The sequence below is a fragment of the Sus scrofa genome, chromosome 11 (genome assembly GCF_000003025.6).
Source record: "Sus scrofa isolate TJ Tabasco breed Duroc chromosome 11, Sscrofa11.1, whole genome shotgun sequence".
Taxonomy (NCBI): domain Eukaryota; kingdom Metazoa; phylum Chordata; class Mammalia; order Artiodactyla; family Suidae; genus Sus; species Sus scrofa.
Window position 1 is genome coordinate 5,752,837 of NC_010453.5, and position 22,781 is coordinate 5,775,617.

General features: G+C 46.2%; 1 protein-coding gene across 5 annotated transcripts in view; it reads right to left on the minus strand.

Annotated features, from left to right (window-relative positions):
- Positions 1-22,781, minus strand: part of FLT1 (fms related tyrosine kinase 1) — a 176,398-nt gene that overhangs the window by 132,139 nt on the left and 21,478 nt on the right. For all 5 annotated transcript variants that reach the window (XM_021065525.1, XM_021065524.1, XM_001925740.7 and 2 more), the window contains exons 2-3: positions 14,197-14,293; positions 13,552-13,778 (exon numbers count right to left, since the gene is read on the minus strand). In XM_021065525.1, coding sequence (XP_020921184.1) covers positions 13,552-13,778; positions 14,197-14,231 — 262 coding nt within the window. In that variant the 5' untranslated portion in view covers positions 14,232-14,293. The remainder of the gene's footprint in view (positions 1-13,551; positions 13,779-14,196; positions 14,294-22,781) is intronic.

Here is a 22,781-nt window from a genome sequence, read left to right on the forward strand (position 1 = left end):
ATTCCACGCAATCCCCATCTGAACGCCAGCTGACTTGTGTGTAGATACTGAGAAGCTGATGCTAAAATTCAGAATTGAAAGGGACCCTGAAGAGCCCAAACAATCCTGAAAAAGAACAAAGTTGGAGGATTTATGTGTCTCGATTTCAAAGTTACTACTAAGACTATAACAACAGGAGTGAAGCCAGGGTGGTCCTGGCATAAAGACAGACGTACAGATCAATGGAGGGAGACTAAGAGTCAGAAAGAAGTCCACGAGTCCATGGTCCGCTGGTTTTTGACACATCAGTCTTCAAAATTTAAAACTTTTGGGCTTTGGAGAATACTGCTGAGGGCGTTCCCCTCGTGGCTCAGCAAAATAAATCCAGCTAGTATCCACAAGGATGCGGGTTTGATTCCAGGCCTCCTTAGTGGGTTAAGGATCCGGCACTGCCATGAGCTGTGGTGTAGGTCCCAGATGCGGTTCGGATCCAGCGTGGCTGTGGCTGTGGTGTAGGCAGCTGTAGCTCTGATTCGACCCCTACCCCCAGAAATTCCATATGGCACAGGTATGGCCCTAAAAAGCAAAAAAAAAAAAAAGAATACTATCAACTATCAACAAAGTGAAAAGAATGAACAGAGAAAATATTTACAAATTATGTATCTGATAAGGGACTTGTATCTAGAATATATAAATGTTTATATATATATCCAGAACATTAAGATCTAGATTATATATATATAGAGAGAGTATCTAAATTATAGCTCTAAATGATATGTCTAGAATATATTTAGAATATGTATTTAGGATAATTATATAAAATATATTAATATATTAATAACAAAAATTGAACTCTTACCAACTCAGTAACAAAGACAACTAACCCAATTAAAAAAATGGAAAAGGGGAATTCTCTTTGTGGCACAGCAGAAACAAATCTGACTAGGAACCATGAGGTTGAAAGTTCGATCCCTGGCCTCGCTCCATGAGTTAAGGATCTGGCATTGCTGTGAGCTGTGGTATACGTTGCAAACGTGGCTCGGATCCTGCATTGCTGGTAGCTGTAGCTCTGATTTGACCCCTATCCTGGGAACTTCCATATGCTGCAGGTGCAGCCCTGAAAAGGACCAAAAAAAAAGAAAAAAAGGAAAGGAGAGAAGAGAACAGGGACAGTATTCCAGGCTCCCCTCTTCCTCTTACTTTATCTGTGAGTTTGCTCCTTGAAATGTGGCCATCTAGGGGCAGGCAATCAGAATAATCTATCATTTTGACCTAGTGTCCAGCATAGGCTGAGCACATGGCACTCAGTCAACAGATGTTTATGGAGAAGATAGTAGATGAAGCATTAAAAAAATGAAATTAGGGTGCATTATGCAGTCAGTGCCTTGAGAAAGCACATCCATGGACTCTAGGTCTACCTGCATAGGCAGCGCACATACCTCCCCCCAGGAAACATTCCTGTTGATTAGAGGAAAAAGTAAGTACTAAATTCTGCCTTGGAGAAGGAGAACAAATTTTTAAACTTATGGCTAGTTCTAAATAAGTTAGTTGATGATCTAGGTAAGAGTGGAGGGTGGGGTAGATGATGTGCCTGACGAGCCTCTTAAGTCCAGGAAGGCAACCAAGGTCTCAGATCTCATGCTTCCTAGAAACTTGCTCACTGGGTCTTCACACAAGATGCTTAGATGATTTCTGGGCTCACAAAGTGGATGACCTCAGTCACATTTTCATCTTCATCAATGAAAGCATCTCAGAAGGAAAGAAAGAAAAAAGCTAGGAAGGAAGGTAAGAAGGAAGAGAAAAGGGAAAGGAAGAAAGAATGGATGGCTGGATAATGGAAGGATGGATGGATAATAGAAGAATAGATGGATGGGTGGATAATAGAAGAATAGATGGATGGATGGGTGGATAATGGAAGGATGGATGGGTCATGGAAGGATGGATAATAGAAGGACGGATAGATGGATAATAGAAGGATGGATCGATGGATGATGGAAGGAAGGAAATGAAACAGAAAGGAAGGAGAAAGGAAGGCAAGTAGCTCTGATGGAAGACTACAACTCCTTCTACTGCCAAGATTCTGGGCCATGTCCCAGGTCCTGTTATTCCCAGTTCTGCCTCTAAATCATAAAACCCTAAATCTGTTAAGGGACTCGTATGGTACCCTGACACTGCCTCTCGTGTTACAGAAGAGGAAACTGAGCCCTAGAGAGAAGGTGAGACCTTCCCACAGCACAAGAATAGTATGAACGGCTGAGCCAAAGCTGCATTCAGGTCCTGGTCCTAGAGAGGATTCTGCACCACACCAACGTCTGGCCATGACCCTCCTGAATGACTTGGGAGTGACAATTTCGCCTTCAAATACCCAACCAACATGATGGAAGGAAGGAAAGATGGTGCAGAGACAGGGGTAAGGTGGGATCTTCTGGCAGAACTTAAGAGACACGGAACGACAGCCTGATGAGAAACTCCGTTAACATCGAGCTTGAGTCACTGGACCCTCTGCTTAGCTCGCTCTCCTGTATGGTCCTGGGGACTCTGGGGTCTGTGACACAACCACTTCAGGACCAAGAGCGGCCAAACCAGAGAAAGTCCCTCTTTGACGTCTAGAAAAGAAAGTCCTTCCAAGAGCACAGCCCTCCTCCAGTGCAGGGGGTGTCCAGTCACTGGGACACCCGTTCTCCCAGAGGGCAGCTTCCAGGTTCCCAGCACAACGTCCCCTCCAGGGTCATGTGCAGTGGGTGTCGGGAGCCAGGCTTCTGCTGAGGTTGGCACTGCCACCCTGCAACGCTCTGGACTCAGCTTCCTCTAGAAAATATGACAAGCACTTTCCGATCCCCAAGCACGTGGTTTGCTAACATTGACATGAAACACTGGCACGGAGGGCAGCCCGCTGACATCCCTCTCGGGGCTGGGCAGCAAAGGCTGATATGGGGGGGCGGGGGGCGAGGGTTGCGATGCCGTAGAGGCGGGGGCAGCGGAGAATGCCAGGCTGTGTCTGGAGGGGGCCGCCCCTGCTTGCTGCAGCCAGCGGCTGCCCAGTGGGAATCCAGGCCAGCGAGACTAGAGTTTCCAGTTTTTAGTGATAAGTAGGAAATCAGATTTTTCTGTGAACTCCTCCGATTATTAAATATTGGCAACCAGAAGCACTGCGCCTGCCAATCAAAACGTATGTCAGCTGGATCTGGCCTGAACGCTTCCAGGCTGCAACCCAGCACCGCCCGCCCTCTCCATTTCGTTCTGCACAAAAAGACTGAAGGGAGCTGTGGGGAAGCCTGGCAAGACCATGCGGGCAAGAGCAAATGCCACAGAGCCAAGTGGATCTGGGTCCAAAGCTAGCTTTGGGAACTTACAAAGTATGCAAGCTCCAATGTGGTACTGAACTTCTCCGACTTTCCCGTCAAAGGAGACTGATAATAGAATTTATCCCATCGGGTTTGAAGGATGAAATGAGATGCTATATGGCAATGAACCTCAGCCAGATTATCAATAAATGATAGTGACCAGGTCTACCCCAATCACAGCAGTGGAAAGGCCCCGGTGCAGTATCTTGTCCAATCCCACCAGGTAAGCACCTGTGCTGGCCTTGAATACCTAGACACACGGGGAACTCACCACCAGACAGTTCATCCCACTGCTGGCGAGCTTTTACACGTTAGAAAGTGTTTTCTTAGGTCAAGCTGCAATCTGCCTGTCCTGACGGCCTTCATTCTTCAACAGCAGCTCTGCCATCCGGGATTATAAAGATGAAGTTTAACCTCCTTCCCACGCAGGAAACCTTTGAAGGAGACACCCACACCCTTGTGTCCCCTAGTTTCCTTTACTTTTGAATCTCTCTCCCTTTTTTTAAATTCTTCACTTTTTAAACATTTCAGTTCCTTGCCAACGACGATAACAAAGCCATCCGACTGCTTAAGGCTCACAGCCCTATGGGGCAGGTACCCGCTTTGCAGATGAGGAAGATGAATCTGGCAAGGGTTGAGCAACTGGCTTGGAATCCCCGTTTTCATCGTCCCTCTTGAAGCGCCAACTCAAGAGTAAGACGGCGCCACCTTCACTCTGACCCCCGGGCGGTTACTGACACGCTCCACGCTGCGTTCACTCTCTTGGCAAACGCGGTGTCCGCTGAAGCCTTTCTCACGGTGCCCTTCCGACCAGCGCCTCCCCTGCCGACCGCGGGTGGTGGGCGGGCTCTGCACGCTAAATGCAGTCCTCACCACTCACTCCTGTCCCCTCTCACATCCCAGGGCACAGGTCGAGCCAGTTGGAAATTTGGGGGATGGAGACTCAGTCCCATGATATGCGAGTTGTTGCTCCCAGATCTGGCTCCCGCGTGTGTCCTCAATTTGCTCCTCAAGGCCCAGGCGCCACGGGAGACCAAGAGAAATGAAACACCCCCTCCCCCGTTTCTTCCAGGGAGCAAACATTTCCGGGCCCCTCCAGCGTGGCTGACCCATCAGGATGAGCCCCTGGTCTCCCCACAGAGCTGGGGAGGGGACTCCGAGCTGAAGGAGGTCAAGCCTCGTTTGCGGGGAGCCTCGGCAGCTTCCCATGTTTCACTTGGTGCACAAGAGCTGGGGCGAGGCAGGGTGTCCCCAGCAGAGCGCCCCTCGTCTGTGCCTTTCTTACTGCTCTCTTCCCACAGGGCTTTGCAACAGGGTTCGCTGGAACCTGTCTTACTTGCCCTACCAACTGAAGGCCCTTGAAAGGTGGGGGGACCCCCTTTGCACTTTCTGCCCAGCACAGTCACAGTGGCTTTCACCACAGCAGTCCTTACCCAATGGGCCCCTTAAGCGTAGGCACATGGTATTACCTCACTGGATCTCCTGACAACCCCAAGTACCACACTTCTTGTTTTGCAGATGAGGAAACTGAGCCTCCAAGATGGTAACAGGAGCCACCCTGGTAGCACAACAGTAAACAAGACCGACACGCAATCCAAGGGTTTTACATACATGAATTCCTGAGGACAAGAACCGCGCTGCCTCTCCACTGTGTACTGGTTATGTGACTAGTTCTGTTTCGTGACTAGTGCTCTGGGCAGTTACCTAACCTTTCTGTGAAAAGAAGATGAAGACAATAGTGCAACGTCATGGGGTTTTTATGAGAATGGAATCGCTACCAGATGCGGGTGCCTCGCACAGCATGGACCCCGCGCTAAGACCCAAGCATGAACCGTTCTTCTAATTTCACAGTCTGCAGAGAGTCAAAGCCTTCCGTGTAGCCCAACAGGGATGGGAATCCAATGTGAACCCAGGATCGTGTTGTGTCAAATTAGTGTATTAACTGATATTTGATGAAGGAAGGAAGGGAGGGGTGTTGATCGCATGAGTCACCAATTGTGAAGCACAGTTAGCCCAGAGGACAGCAGCAGATGACAAAACAGTACACATGGTAAACCGTAAAGGGAAGACTGAAGGGGGTTTGAACCACAAAGATCAAAACAGGGCCCCTCTCTGTCTCCAGGCAGGGCTGGCGCTTCAGAACCATTATTAAAGAAAGTTATGAAATGTCAGAAACTTAAAGCCTTTTCAGCTTAAGGGGATTTCTTCTGAAAAAGTCCCCTGCTCGTTTTTCTTTAAAAAAAAAAAAAAAAAAAATGACACCAAGGAGATTTTTCAAATCCTTAAAACTATGACGTTTTGATGGACTGTTTTCCATACATCTCATGTGTCAGGGGAAAATGAGAGGGTAGGGTCGATTTTACTGGCCTTTTATTTGGGCTTCACTGCCATTTTGAGATTTCATAATTCTACCTCAACCACTAATTCTTCCAAGCCTTAGGTCATGTCCAAGTGGCTTGTGCAAGAGTGTGTTCGTTCTGATTATTCTGAGGACTGGTTCGTTTACTCAATGCTGGGTGACATGCACTTGTGTGACTGCTAGCCAAGCAGTGGCCCAGGAGAGCGTGCATGTGACAGTTTCCTGGTCTGGAGCCTACAGAATGTCAAGAAATGCTCTCTCTCTCAAGGAATGACCTGAGCATTTAATTGGCAGGTACCATCTAGAACTACGGGTGAAATTTCTAGAACATGCCAGCTGAACTCAGGGCTTGGGATGGGGGCTGAGAAAAGAAGGGCCGCTCCCGACTGCCAACAAACCCACCACCAGAGTGGCTTCTGTCCCAACCACATGTCAGGGATTCCTGCCGTCAAAGTCCCTTGGTTTCTGAGGACAAAAAATGTTTCTAGAAGAGAAATGTGCAGCAATGGGCTTCCAGCTACCAAGAATGTCTTCCATGAGATTCTCATGTAGTTGGAAAGGAGAATGGCTAAGAGTTAAGTTACCCTTCTCCAGACTCTCGCCATGTGGTCCCAACCAGCTGGTCCCCCCGCCCATGATGGACGGAACAGATCCCTCCTTCCCGCCTCAGCCCCAGAGGGGCACAGCGCCAGGCTGCAGAGGGCTCTGTTTCTGAGGGCAAAAACGGCAGTTCCGACCAACCATGGGGTCGGTGTGTGTATCTGAAATCTGGGCAACACTGGCGTCCCCTTCTTCACACCGTCATCAAAATGAAAAAACAAAACAAAACAAAACATCCTGCAAAACCTGACCTTGTGCTAGATTTCTGATGACGCCGTATGCAGTTTCCATCGAAATTCCTAGGAAAATTCCTAGGGTTTTTTTTTATAAGTTTTAGTAAAGTATAATTGACTTAACAGTATTGTGATACCTTCTGCTATTCACCAAAGTGATTTAGTTATGTACACACACATCTGTTCTTTTGCAGAATGGATTATCACAGACTATTGGGTCGAGTCCCCTGCGCTATACGGCAGGTCCCCGTGGGCCAGGCACTCCCTGTGCCCCAGTGTGCATGTGCCAGTGCCAGTCCCAAAGCCCCAGTCTGTCCCCTTTGATGAGCAGAGGTTTGTTTTCAGAGCTTGTGAGTCTGCTTCTGCTCCACTAATAAGTTTATTTGTATCCTTTTGAAATGCCACTTTCTTTACAAAGGTTCAGAACTGTATGTAAGACTGAACCAGGAAAAAAATAGAAAACATGAACAAACCGACCACAAGTACTAAAATTAAAACTATAATTAAAAACTGCCAACAAACAAACATCCAGGACTGAATGGCTTCACAGGCAAATTCTACCACACATTTAGAGAAGAAACTGCTTCCAAAAATGGCAGAGGAAGGCACATTCCCAAACTCATTCTCTGAGGCCACCATCACCCTGATACTAGAACCAGATAAAGATGCCACAAAAAAGAAAATTATAGGCCAACAACATTGATGAATATAGATGCAAAAATCCAGAGTTCCCCTGGTGGCTCAGTGGTTAATGAATCTGACTAGGAACCATGAGCTTGTAGGTTCGATCCCTGGCCTTGCTCAGTGGGTTAAGGTTGCAGACACGGCTTGGATTCCATGTTGCTGCGGCTCTGGTGTAGGCCGGCGGCTACAGCTCTGATTAGACCCCTAGCCTGGGAACCTCCATATGCTTCGGGTGTGGCCCTAGAAAAGTCAAAAAAAAAAAAGATGTAAAAATCCTCACCAAATCCTGCCAAACCAAATCTAACAGTACATTAAAAGGATCATACACCATGATCGAGTGGCATTTATACTAGGGATGCAAGGATTTTTCAGTATCTGTAAATCAATCAGTGTGATACAGCACACCGACAAATTAAAGAATAAAAACCATATAATCACTACGAAAGATGCAGGAAAAGCTTTTGACAAAATCCAACATCCAGTTCTGATAAAAACCCTCCAGAAAATGTGCATAGAGAGAACCTACCTCAATAAAGGCCATATATGACAAACCCACAGCTAACATCATTCTCAATGGTGAAAAGCTGAAAGAATTTCCACTAAGATCAGGAACAAAATAACGATGTCCACTCTCACCCCTTTTTTTCCCCACACCTGCAGCATCTGGAAGTTCTCAAGCCAGGGATGGAACCCGTGCCACAGCAGCAACCCCAGCCACTGCAGTGGCAACACCAAGTCCTTAACCTACTGAACCACATGGCAACTCTTAACTCTTGCCACTTTTATTCAGCATAGTTTTGGAAGCCCCAGCCATAGCAATCAGAGAAGAAAAAGAAATAAAAGGAATCCAAATTGGAAAAGAAGTAAAGCGGTCACTTTGCACTTGCAGATGACATGATACCATACATAGAAAATCCTAAAGACACCACCAGAAAACTGCTATAGCTCATCAATGAATTTGGTAAAGTTGCAGGATACAAAATTAATACACAGAAATCTCTCGCATTTCTATGCACCAACAATGAAAGAGCAGAAAGAGAAATTAAGGAAACAATCCTAGGAATTTTCTACAGAAAATCATTTGAAATAGAATTCTGCAAATGCAGGTCAGCCTCAGACTGCTGCCATTTTAAGAATCCCCCCTGGGTTTCCAGACGCACAACCCAGAGGCTCCGAGTCCAAACTATTCAGCCCAATGTGTTCATCTGTCTGCTGGGCAAATCCATCAGGCAATGATGTGAGAAGGATGACAAACATTATCTGTCACCTGACCTGCCTGTGCTGGCTGCTTGCTGGGGGTGCAAGGCATCTGTTACGCTTGCTTCTCAACAATCTTGGGCTCAGACAGCATCGATCTTAGTCCCTGAGACCAAAACCTTGGAAACTCAGTTTTACTGAAGCGTTCATGCTGGAATAAACGTGGGCTTCAGAAAGTAAGTGGGAGGAGCCACGTGTTGGGGATGGAGGTGGGGGGCGGGGATGAGTACCTGGTGACAACTGGCTTTTATTTATTGGCCATACCCACAGCATGTGGACGTTCCCACCTCAGCAGTGACAACACCCGATTCTTAACCACTAAGTCACCAGGGAACCCCTACAACTGACTTCTAAAACCAGAGAAGATGCTGCACATTAACCAAGCAGTATAACAGGTAATGTCATAAATTTGCTAAGAAATCCACATTTAAAGAATTCAGCTAACTTGTGGCTACGAGGTTTGAGTTGGTTTTCTTCTATAAAATGTAAAATGTTTTGGCCTGTTTTTCCTTGGAGGAGGATTTCGATGAACGGAAAAAAAAAGTTTCTCTTTAAAGTTTCTCCCGCAGAAATATGACAATGACGCCACTGAAAAATGTTTACAGGCTCTGTTCAGCCTCTCTTTCACTGTGCATGTCCTGGTTCCGACCTGCATGGCCTGTTGACCTTGGTGGCATCGCAAAGCACCAAGACCTCGGTTCAGTTTGGGCTGGAGGGTGACCTCCTTCATGCATCACCGCGTGGAAGGGGCGAGACAATGTGAATAAATCTGCAGATTGCTACTTTCTTCCCAGTGTCCCTGGTGTGTGTGTGTGTGGCCACGCCTGAGGCAGGCAGAAGTTCCAGGGCCAGGGATCAAACCCACGCCACAGCAGCAACCTGAGCCACAGTGGTGACAACACCAGATCCTTAATCCATGAGCCACCAGGGAACTCCCCAATGCCCCTGTTTGTTTCATGGCCCTGCTGATTGGCCCTGCCATACAATATGGGCAAACTGGACGACAAATACCAAGCGCTCAGTCACCACCCAACTCAGCAGCTCAGTGCTGGAGCAGAACATCCAGGCTCACAGAACCACCGTAAAGCGCAGCGGTTGGGGGCTTGGTGGGGACTATCGGAGGCACCTTTTCACTCCCTGGAAAGCCTGGCTTTTTGACAACAGCTTTTATTTTATTAATTTCCTTCTTTGTTGTTAAAAAACCAACTTTTTGTTGTTCTTTTCAGGGCCACACCTACTGCACCTGCAGCACATGGAGGTTCCCAGGCTAGGGGTTGAACCGGAGCTGCAGCTAACTGGCCTACACCACAGCCACAGCAATGTGGGATCCAAGCCACCTCTGAGACCTACACCACAGCTCATGGCAATGCTTAACCCACAGAGCGAGGTCAAGGAGCAAACCTGCATCCTCATGGATACCAGTTGGGTTCTTAACCTCCAGAGCCACAACGGGAACTCCCAATAGCTATTATTTTAAAAAGTGAAACCTGTTCATACAAAAATCCTCCTCCCAAATCTACTAGTTGGGGTCCTAGAAAGGGATCAGACCCTTGAAACACACTCATATGTATTTTACATATATGTGGGTATAATATATGTGGGCACTTACCCCCTGAGCGAGGCCAGGGATCAAACCCGCATCCTCATGGATACGAGTCAGGTTCATTACCACTGAGCCACAACGGGAACTCCCATATGCCTTTTCAAAAGATGCCTCTCATGGTGTTTCTTATCATTACGGAAAACCAAAATGAGATGCCAACACATCTGGCAGATGCTTACCAGGGGCAGAAATCCTCCAAATGAAATAGCATATTCTCCAGTAAATACTCAAAAACAATGAATGATGACCAGGGAATACAGCCAGAAAGGAACCACAGCTCCGCATTAGGAACTGGCTGGAGCGAGACAATCCTGAGGCAACAGTGACAAGTTTTGTGCCCTGAATAAAATGAAGCCTGCAAATTTGTAAGCATTCAATAAAAACGACAGCCCAAGACCAAATTTCCTCAGCAACAAAATTAATACAAGAAGGAAAATAGGACATGCATACAATGTTAGGCTGCTTGGAAGTTACAACTGCTTAATGAAGTGTATCACAGCTAACTTGGGTTTTAATAAAGTGTCACGAGGAGACCCACATCACTCTACCAGAAAAGAGACAACAAAACTGATGTTCTATTCAAGGCGGGAGTTACAAGCCCCTCGCAAGTGTTCCCTAAGTATTTGCAAATTCAGCTAATTAACAAGGAAGATTCAGATGCTCTGCCACCGTTGCTCTTCTTGATTCAAATTTTTGCTGTTGTTCTTTTTTTACGGCCACGCCTGCAGCCTACGTTCCCAGGCTAGGGGTTGAATTGGAGCTGCAGCTGCTGGCTCACACCACTGCCGCAGCAACGTGGCATCTGAGCTGCACCTGTGACCCACGCTGCAGCTTGGGGCAACACGGGATCCTTAACTCACTGAGCAAGGCCAGGGCTCCAAGCGAAGACTATGTTGGGTTCTTAACCCACTGAGCCACAATGGGAACTCCTCAAATATCTTTCAGTATTAGTGCTATTTAAAAATACCGTCTCACAAAGACTTTCCCAGTGAACACATCTGATATTCACAGTGCTCCATGGTCACACCCTGTGAAACACAACCTGTGCCTTTTGCAATCCTTCCTTCTCCAAGGACATGGTTTTTGAAACAGAGAAGTTCCTTCTGTCCAACCAAACTGCACAGGAGACTGGAGATCCTGGGACTGGTAACTTTATGCTGAAGTCGGTGGGCCCCGACAGGACAGCAGACATGGCCCGGCTGCCAGTGTTCACCCACCCAGCCTGACACCAGATGGACGAGTAGTGATGGCAGTCTTTCCCGGTTGGCCTGGAATCATCCTCAGTGTCAACTGCAGTGCAAAATTCCAAGTGCCCTGTTAATCACTTCCTGTGCTCATTTGACAGCTAGGACTGAATTCTTGCTGTGAGCCAGGCACTGCCCTGGGAGGCCCTCTGCAGATATAAGTAATTAAGGCAGATGTAGACCTTACCCTCAAGGGACTTACACTGACAACTGACCCCACACCCCAAGAAAGAGTTAGTTGCCAGATCTGCTTGCCTTTACAGGTCAAGCGGAGATCATTTTAAGCAGCCGTGTTTCTCTTCCGATTTCAAAGGGGATTGAAGGAGACGGGTTCTGCTCTCCTGCTTACTGGCTCCAGAAACCCTGAAGTCTACTGAGTAACACAGGAGCAAGAGATGAAAATAACTGAATGTTCATTTTTTAGGGCAAAGAAGAGAGACAGTCTGCCTTTACTCATTCAAGCGTTTGATTCTCAAGTCAGACCCATAAACCCACAGAGAAAGTTTTATGGGAATTTTAGTATGAATGAATTTTCCCCCATGCCCCTGGAGAGACGGCAATAAAGGTGTTTTCTTCCGTCCCCGAGTGCCAGAAAGAGCACAACCTACAACGGGGAGCGAGGAGAGAACACGAAACACGGTCTGTGGCCCCTCCCCCCTCAACCCAGCCCTCCCCCCTCCCCCCCCCCGAGCCCCTCCCCTCTTACAGGGGGCATTCTGCCTCCCCCAAGCCAAGATCCCCAGCCTGCTGCATTCCCAGGACGGTAACCAGCTAGGATGCTGTTGCCTCTGGTTCTCCAGCCCCCGCACAATGCAGACAGGAGTGTGGCGGGGCAGGAACAGACAAGTGACTCAGTTGAAAGCAGGCTGATAAGAGCTAAGGAGCTATTGCAGCCACGTCATGCTGCTCTTCTTCCATGACTAATCCCGGATCTGGGTAATTACACATTACACTTGGGTACCATGTGGTGTAGTTGCCTTGTTTCAAAGACTATTCCCACCGAAATGTAAGTCTGCGGTGCTGCCTTGAAGGCACAGAGCTGGCTCTTCATTGAACTCACCGGGAGGAAGACCCATAGTGTGTGGTTAGGCTGCTGACACTGACGGCTGGTTGTTTCTTTCTCTCCTTTTCTTTGGAGGGTCACACTGGCTGCATATGGAGCTTCCCAGGCTAGGGGGCGAATCAGAGCTGCAGCTGCCCGCCTACACCGCAGCCACAGCAACGCCAGATCCGAGCTGCGTCTGCAACCTACACGACAGCTCACGGCAACGCCAGATCCTCAACCCACTGAGTGGGGCCGGGGATCGAACCCTCACGGATACTGTGTTTTGTTCTTAACCCGCTAAACGACCACAGGAACTCCAGTTGTTTCATTTTTTAACCTGAGTGTGTGCCCGAGGGGCCTACGAATTTCCCTTCACGTGTTCTCAGGCCTCCAGCTCTAATGTGAGAGCCTAGTGTTGGTTTTTTCATCTCTCCCACTGAGTTTTGGAGATTGGCTGGCATGAAACAAGGAAGAGCCAAGGGACAAGTCATCTTCCTTATTCTTCCCAGCAATCCATTCCTCTCAGCACTTTATATGTCTTTCAGGAGTTTGCATTTCCTCCCTCTGAAGGTTATTTCATCTGTTCTTCTCTAAGAGGGAAAAAACAGTACCCTGCAAATGACAACCCCAAAAATGACTCATAAAATGACTCGCCCTTTTCACTATGTAATAACACATGCCAGCTCCTCCATCATAATACTCGCTCGGTGGACATGAAACAACATGGCATCATCAACTGGGGTTAACTCTGTAACCTTCAAAAGACATTAGCAACATTCCTGCCACAAATTTAGTAAAAACACTCTTTTACAATTCCAGCCTATCAGAGAATGCAGCTGTATTAAAGGACAAAAATCTTGTATTCCGTTTGGGGCTTCTCAATAATTAAGAAAGTTCTAGAACTAGAGTCTTGCCATTCATTTATTCTTCCCACGATATTCTAGGTGCTACAGATACAGTGGTGCACAAAATAGACAAAACTCTTGCCCTTCAGGGAGCAGATGACTGACTGACCGGTCCTTGAAAATTCTGGTTGAGACTGACACTCAAGAGATGCGTTAAAACGCCTTCCAGAAGTTTCCACAGCTAGACCCTTTCCTCCTTTCGCGCTCGCTAGGAAAGCCCCCTTTCCTACGGAGCAGGTGGATTTACGACCCCCTGCAAAGCTGTGAGCAAAGAGAATGGAGAAAATGGACGTCTTACCATTAATAAATATGTAGATTGTGGATTCTGCTCTCTTCTTCTTTGAAGGAGGTGTGGCTAGATATTTGCAGCTGTAGAAGCCGGTGTGGTTTGCCTGAGCTGCGTTCAAGGTCAAAGTGCTGCAGAACTGCTTGTCGCTCCTTCCACAGGTGGACTTCGTTATGCTGAGCCTCCGGCTGTCCTTCCTCACCGAGGCGGGCAGAGACCACGAATGGGCTGCTTCCCCTCTGTGATCACAGATGAGAAAACAAGACCGTCAACGCTGGGGCCAGTTCTGGAGCCTCCGTGTCATTGGGACGTGCTATGCTGCCGTCCTTTCTTGAGAGCTGTTTGGAGGTAGCCGGGGGAGCAAGGCCAAGTCGTCGTCTTTACAGAAAAGCGGCACATGTAGAAAAGCTTTCAAATCACTCCGAACGCTCCGGGCATCTCTTTCCCTAACTCCCCATGGTGAGTAATTCTCTCGCATGGAGGAATGAATCACCCTCCGGCTGAGGCTGGGTGCTCCTGCCTTGCCCTCTCGGCACATCACAGGGAACCGCTGCAGTCCACCTGTCTGCTCTGGGGGCCGCCTTTCCGCTCCCCTAGGGGATGGTTCTGCCTGCGGAAGGGCAACCAGACTGTCCCCAAACAGATACCGTCACTCACCTGCATTTGAGATACAGCGTCTGGCCTGCTTGCATCACGTGCTGGGTGCCTTTTAAACTCAGCTCAGGACCTTTTAATTTTGAACCTGAACTAGATCCTGGAAAACAAATGTTTGAAATGCGTTATTTGTAAATTGCCCTCCGGGGTGTTTTTTTTATCCTTAAGTTCTGCCTCGCCATAAAAGGTGACTTCTCATCCTGACCTTACTTGCACAGGTAAAAATGTACATCTAATATGAATTTATTTTGATTGACAGATTTTTTTCTAGTTCATGACTTGCTCAGAAATATTATCTCCTACTATGCCAAATGATCTAAATACTATCCAAAAGCCCATTAATTCAGAACATTAGTAAATTCATGCCATCCGGGTTCACAAGGCACCCGTGTTAAGAATATACGGTAACTTTTAAAAATTCTCTGGATTAAATGTGTCAGCCAAAATAATATTTCTAATACTGCACCACCAGCGTCGGTCATCTGGTCGGTCCTACAGGCTTGTCTGATCTTTTTTCTGTACACAAAAAGCATGGGCATTTTCCTGGGTTCTAGACACAGTTCAGTCATTAGTTGAGCCATGATATTTTGGGTGAGTCATTTTCTCTTTCTGAATCGGTTTCCTCATCTGGAAACCTAATTATAGACTCAAAGTCAGTTTGAGGAGCTCCTTCGTTCGTCTTGCATGACCTCCGAGTTCCCTCTATAACGGAACAGAGAAGAGGGAACTGTCCGCTCCTACGTGACATTTGACAAGTATATTTCACGGGGATCATCGGGAGACAATGAGACACTTTTGCATTAAAATCTACACATCTTCATACAACGTGATAATGAAATCCACCCCGGGGACGGGCTGCGAGACCCTCCTCTCTCCACATGTCCGTCTGTCATCTACAAGATGGGAGAAGGGCTGGATGACTTTGAACTTCTGTCCATTTCCGACATTCCCAAACCCACGAATCTTGCCGCCATTGCTGAGCCTCGGCTGAGCCCTTGTGGACTTGTGAGAAAGGGGCTCAATCAGGACCTCTCCTGCCTCCTCTCCCCTCCTGTCCTCCTCCTCTGGGTCAAAGCAGGGGGTCTGAGCTCAGGATTAGCAGGGATAAGGCTCAAGGGGACAGAGGAAATATTCTTGGAGGGAGGGAAGTTCCGTATGTGGAGCCAATCTTTGTGAACAGCTTCTACCTAAAAAAGAGGTTTCTGCCATGGAATCCAAGGCAAAGACTGGGCTGAACAGGTGTTAACAGACCTGCAAGAGGAGACACGCTTTCGGGATTCTGTGGTGAAGTCAGGCAGTGCACCCTAGTGTTTTTCTCAGGTCCTAATATCACAGGGAGCAGTAGATTCCATGAGACATCTGCTCTGCAGGCTGCACTCCTCCACTTCCTGACAGATCAGCTGGGAATCACTTACTGAACTGCTCCTCAGCCTCCTTGTATAAAAGCAGAAAGCCTCTGGTCCCTCATGGGGGCGGCGGCGGGGGGCACACCCTGGGGACTTGGTGCTTTGTCATCCAAGTGGCAGGCATGCCGCCTGGCACATGGCAGGTGCCCAATGTCGCTGAACCCCAGAAGAGCTGCCCCCCTCCCCCACCTCCGCCAGAGAACACTTTGTTGGGAAGGTAACTGCAAAGATGCTAAATTAACATTATCTACTTTGCTGGTGTTGCTGGTGATATAAATAAATATTTTAAAAGTCACTTTTATATACAATGGGCTCTGTGATCCAGTGATGGCAGGAACAAATGGCTCAATATTAACTAAATTTAAACTAAAATGATTGTTTCATAGAGATCCAATTGATCTATCAACTAATCTCACCGGTGAGTTCCCTGGTGGTCTAGTGGTTATGATCCAGTGATTTCATCACTGCAGCCTGGATTCAATCCCTGGACTGGAAACTGAGATCCCACACCAAGGCATTACATATTGTGCCCCCCCCAAAAAAAACCCCAAAACCAAACCAAAACAAAACCCCCCAAAACCAAATAACCTCACAGAACAAGTCAACCCATCCAGGCACCTAAGGAGGAATTTTCTATTTTACTCATCTTTCTGAGTTTCCCAAGGCAACACGTAGCTCAAAATCAGTGACCCAGGAGAACACTATGTTTTTCAAAGCCATGTCCAGCCATTAATAACACCTGTCCTAAAATATGTCCAGGCCAGATACAGCTTCGGCCCTTCTTGGTGGCACAGAACTTTGGGGATTTAACTGAGCAACTGTTCACATGTTGGAGAAGATACAGCCAGGCTTCCTGTGGAAAATTCTGGCATTACCTGCAGGTATCCCCGTGGTTTGTGGGCACAGGATGAGCTTTCCCATCCAGGAGAAGCTCGGGGGAAGACACTTTCCTTCTCAAAGTAAGAGGAGATTCCTACCTTTGTGTGTGTGTGTGTGTGTGTGTGTGTGTGTGTGTGTGTGTGTGTTTTGGTTTCCAAATTGTATGAATCTTTATCTGTTCCCTACAATACCAGCACTCTTGACCCTTGTCAGAAAGAACCTGAGGGAGTTCCCATCATGGTGCAGTGGAAACGGATCCGACTAGGAACCATGAGGTTGTGGGTTCGATCCCTGGCCTCACTCAGTGGGTTAAGGATCCGGTGTTGCCGTGAGCTGTGGTGTAGGTCGCAGATGTGGCTCGGATTGGACCCCTAGCCTGGGAACCTCCATATGCCGTGGGTGCAGACGTAAAAAGACAAAAAGATTAAAAAAAGAAAGAAAGAAAGAAAGAACCTGAAACTTTAAAGAACCACCCAGATCCCAGAAGAGAGATGTGTTGTGTAGAGAAGATCCTGTTAAAAAAAAAAAAAAAAAAAAAAAAAGCCATATTCCCACATCCCTCTTTGCAACCCTCACTCCACCCTCCAACTGAGAGAAAACATAGCCAAGTGGTTAAATGAGACACTGAGGGGAAAAAAAAAAAAAAAAAAACAGCATTACTGGAAAGTTTAGGGGGGAAATGTTAAGAAAAACATTTTACTATATAATTTGCCTGACATAATGAATTTTGTACTTGGAATGCGGAAGCTAGATAAAAGCAGTTGATGGAAACAGAAGGAGAAGTGTAAGAAGTGGCATTTCTAAGGGACACTTTGGGACACTGTCATCATTCAGTTAACAGGACACTAGAACCTCATCAAGATGGACAGAGGTACCAAGACTACAGTTTAACAGTAAAACTAATAGGGAAAAAGGAAAGCGACGTATTTATTCCTTAAATGCTCTAAAATTACGTTAGACCTTAAAAAATATATATATGTACTAGCAGCATGTGAAGTTCCGGGGCCAGAGACTGAATCCAAGCCACAGCAGTGACAGCACCAGATCCTAAGCCCAATGACCCACCAGGGAACTTTGGCTGCACTCGTGGCATGCAGATATTCTGCGGTCAGGGGTTGAACCTGAGCCACAGCAGCGACACCTTAACCCACTGAGCCACCAGGGAACTCTCTCAAAACGTTTATTTTAAATTAAGCAGTTTAATGTCCATATACCCACTTGCGTAACCAACGTTTAATTAACATTTTTTGAGCATCTCCTACACATCAGACCCTCGTTTCATCCCAGGACTGGAGAGCATGATGTCCCACCAGACAACTCAGTCTGTTCTACTCAGGAGTAGCTCAGAGTCACAGTGTCCGTTTAGGACTAAATCCACAGGCTGCTTCATTTTCAAGGGGGGAGTGCTGCAACTTAACAATGATCCCCCATCATGCAGCTCAGGTGGGGATCAGAACTTTCCACTGGTGGTCATGGCAGCCTAGAAGTCTGGTCCAAAAGAATTATTGTGGCCTCAGTGAACTAGGTGACCCATGACCTACTGCTTTCATCAAAGTCAACTACAATATAGTCACGAGGGTCAACGAGTTAGCTTTATATCAGGGAAATTCTTATTTCAATAAAACAAAGACCTCGATTCAATCAATAAAATGAAAAGGCAGCCTACAGAATGGGAGAAAAATATCTGCAAATCATATATCTGATAAGGGGTTAATATCCAAAATACATATTTTTAAAAACCCACCTACAACTCAGTAGCAAAAAAAAAAAAAAAAAAACCTATAAACCAATTTTTAAAATAGGCAGAGGATCTGAAGACACGTTTCCAAAGATACACAGATGGCCAACGAGCACAGGAAAGATGCTCAGAAATCATTTATCACCAAGGCACCGCAAACCAAGACCACAATGAGGTATCACCTCGTCCCTAAAATGACTACTATCAAAAAGATAAGAATGAACGAGAGTTGGGGAGGGTGTGGAAAAAGGGAAACTTTGTGTACTGTTGGGAGGAATGTGTACTGGTGCAGCCACTATGGAAAACGGTACGGATATTCCTCAAAAAATTAAAAGTAGAACTATCATATAATCTAGCCATTCCACTTCCAGGCATTTATCTGAAGGAAATACCTGAGGTAGACGAAAACATGAACTTGAAAAGACGCATTCACATGTTCCCTGCAGCATTGTTTACAATTGTCAAGACATGGGAGCAACCTAAATTCCATCAATGGATGAGCAAAGAAGGTATGGTATATTTATATCTACAATGGAATATTACTCAGCCATAAAAAAGAATGAAATCTTGCCATTTATAACAACATGGATGGACGGTGAGGCATTATGCTAAGTGAAGTAAGTTAGAGAAAGACAAATGCCATATGATCTCACCTACATGTGGAATCAAAAACAAAGCCAAAAACGAAGTGCAGACTCTGGAAATGGGCTTTTCACGTGCTTCTTTATTAGAAAAAGCTATTAAGGTCAAGCAGAGTGGGTTAATAACATGAAAAAGCCAACACGTGTCCGTGGACTTCTGTGAACACTGACACTCTGTGTTGCTCTTGTGTGGAGACTTTGCTCATTGTCTGACTATCCTGTATTATCTGGTCCATAGAAAGAGAATAAAGCTTTACGGCTCTTTAATACACAGCCCTTCTCTTCCGTGTGATGAAGCTCTGGGAGGAAGCCAGGCACAGGCTGTTTGAAGAGGTGGCTCTCATTTCCCACATGTACTTCACTTGGCAAAAGGGGATGCTTTCTCTGACCTCAGTGGGAAGAGTAATTAAAAATTCCAAGTGAAGTAAAAGGCTTTATTTTCCAATCAAACCAAAAGCCAACTGGTTGGGGCTCTTTCTTCAAAGCTGCCTTGCTGTCCACTCAAAGAGGGAACTCCCACCATGGGTCATTATGAACCAGACAGCCTGGCCACTCACTTTTAAGAGTGAGAAAAAGCTCTTATGTAAACTTTGACTAAAAGCATCTTTAGAAAACTGCTATTTTTGTTGATGTAAATAACGACGGTGTTCTGATTGGTTAAATGCAACTTCAAGACAAGCCCCTTGAGTTCCCCTCCTGACTCAGCAGTTAACGAACCCTGCTAGTATCCACGAGGATGCAGGTTCGATCCCTGATCTCGCTCAGTGGGTAAAGGATCTGGTGTTGCCGTGAGCCATGGTGTAGGTCGCAGACGTGGCTTGGATCGCCCACTGCTGTGGCTGTGGTGTAGGCCAGCAGCTGTAGCTCCTATTAGATCCCTAGCCTGGGAACTTCCATGTGCTGAGTGTGTGGCCTTAAAAACACACACACACACACACACACACACACACACACAAACACAAACCCCTTAGCTGCTCTTCCTTCCAGATACCCCCTGGTGCCTACTATATTGAAATCAAAGTGTTTTATTCTCTGTAAGAAATGGGCCTTATTCAAATGGGAATCATGAAACAGCCGAGTTTTTCCATCTCTGATTTAGAATCATTAATCTCTCCAGCTCTGCTACTAACTGGCTCCGGAGTGGCCAGAGTAGGCAAGTCACTGCAAGCCTCAGATTCTTCATCTGCCAACGAAAGAGGATGGCCTAAGAGTCTGATGATCCCTTCCAGCCTAAAAAGTCAATGGTTCTGAAATCCACAGTAATTAATAACAATGCACAAATTAAAAATCACATTTTAAAATACTTATAACTCCTAGAACAACAAATAACCCACTTTCAAAAACAGACAAAGGAGAGCTCCCCCTGTGGAGCAACAAGATCCGCAGCATCTCGGGAGCCCTGGGACACAGGTTCAACGCCCCACACGTTGGGTTAAGGATCCGGCGCTGCCACCGCTATGGCTTAGGTCCCAACTAGGACTTGGATCTGACCCCTGGCCCTCGAACTCCTTATGCCACGGGGCAGCCAAGAAAGGAAAAAAAAAATAGACAAAGGATCTCAATAGACATTTTCCTAAGGAAGATATATACACGGCCAATAAGACATGAAAAGATACTGGACATCATTAGTCATCAGGAAAATGCGTATCAAATCACAGCGAGATACCAACTTCACACCAGGAGAGCGTCGATAAAAAGACAAGAACAAGCGTCAGTGAGGATGTAGGAGCCCTCAGACACTGCTAATAGGATTGTAAACTGTGCAGTCTCTTTGGAAAACAGACGGCAGTTCCTCAACTGGTTCAACATGGAGTTAAGCAGAGGTTAAACCTATGACCCAGCAATTCCACGCTTAGGAATCTAGCCAAGGGCACTAAAAAGCATGTGTCCACGTACAGACTTGTACACACGTCCGTAGCCAAAAAGTGGAAACAACCTAAACGATGGATGGATAAACAAAAAAAGGCGGTAGATCCATGTGATGGAATATTACACGGCAGTAAAAAGGAATGACGTATGGATGCGTGCTACCATGGAGATGGCCCTTGCAAACACTGTGCTGGCACACACAGAGGAAAGACTGGAAGGCTGCCGTCTCCAAGCCACAGAGAGAGGCCTCAGGAGAAACCAGAACTGATGACACCTTGAGCTTAGATGTCCAGCTTCCAGAACCATGCGAACATTTTCATGAGAAAATACATTCTCCTGTTTAAAAACCAAAGCCAAGGAATCTAACATATGGCACAAAGGAACCTTCCAACAGAAAAGAAACTCATGGACTTGGAGAACGGACTCGTGGTTGCAGAGGGGGAGGGATGGACTGGGAGTCTGGGGTTAACAGATGCAAACTACTGCATGTGGAGTGGATGAGCAATGAGATCCTGCTGTGTAGCACAGGGAGCTGTATCCAGTCACTTGTGATGGAGCAGGATGGAGGATCATGAGAGAAAAAGACTGTATGTATACGTGTGACTGGGTCGCTCTGCTGTACAGTAGAAATTGGCAGAACACTGTGAACCAACCGTAATGGAAACGATAAAATCATGAAAAGCTAAAAACCAAACCCACTATGCTAAGTAAACGAAGCCAGTCACGAAAGACCAGGTATTGTATGGGTTCCATTTATATCCAGGGTCTTGAAGAGGCAAATCCATCAAGACAGAAAACTGAGTAGTTGGCAGGGGCGGAGGGGAGCGTGGAAGAGGAATGACTAAGAACTCGCGTTTCTCTGGGGGTGAAAACGTTTTTATCTCAAAGCTGTTATTAAAACAAAACTCATGACTAAAATAACCAGAGTTAAGTTGACTATTTGACTATTTTGAACGCTGTTGCTACATACAACATCACCAGTGTTAGATTTTATACTTTTCTTTTTACAGCTTAGAGGGTTTTTTTTGTTTGTTTTTTGTTTTTTTGCTTTTTAGGGCTGCACTCGAGGCACATGGAGGTTCCCAGGCTAGGGGTCAAATCGGAGCTGTAGCCACCGGCCTACGCCAGAGCCACAGCAACGCCAGATCCGAGCCACTTCTGCGACCAAAACCACAGCTCACGGCAACGCCAGATCCTTAACCCACTGAGCAAGGCCAGGGATCAAACCTGAAACTTCACGGTCCCTAGTCAGATTCGTTTCCACTGCGCCACAACAAGAACTCCAGCTTAAAGCTTTAAAAGGCTGATTTTAAATAATTTTCCTTCAGGTTCAAAAACATCATTATTGATGTATTAGAAGATGTATAAACATATTGCAAAAAACTCATTGTCCCCCTACACTTTTGCAATCTTTTCAATTTAATGTTAATTTAAAATCTCTCCTACTTGCACATTGTGAATTTTAACTCTTTAAATTGGAATTTTAACAAATTGAGTCACATCGGAGGCTATGGTGCTAGGCTTGGAAAGGTATCTACTGGTATTTCCTTTGATATTAAAATTATTGATTTCTAATACGTTTTTAATGCAAAGCTCTGTATATTACGCTTGTTTCAAATGAGATGCATCTGTCTTTGATTTTGCATACCCCATTTTCAATAGGACATAATCCTACAAGATAAACGACCTCTTTATCTAAATTTAAATCCCCAAGTATCCTGTTTCTAAAATTTGATTCCAAGACCATGAGCCTTTACCAAGGTTGTGGGAGGTTAATTAAACAGAATTCATAATAAAAGAAGACTTTCTTTCCTCAAAGATGCAGCTTATTAAAAAGCTTAAGTCTCACAGACTAAATCTCACACAATCCTTTGGGTGGGTCGCAACGGTGGGAGAAAGGTTAAGACGTGTCCAGAAATGCCCCTGATTTCTGTCTGAGATGCTGATTCCTGCAGGGTCCTAATACTTAAGAAAAACGTTAACTCTCGGTCTTGACTTCTGTGTTGTGCCTCTAGCAAAGTAGCTAGCGGATCACAGGAAGGGTAAGCTCTAACT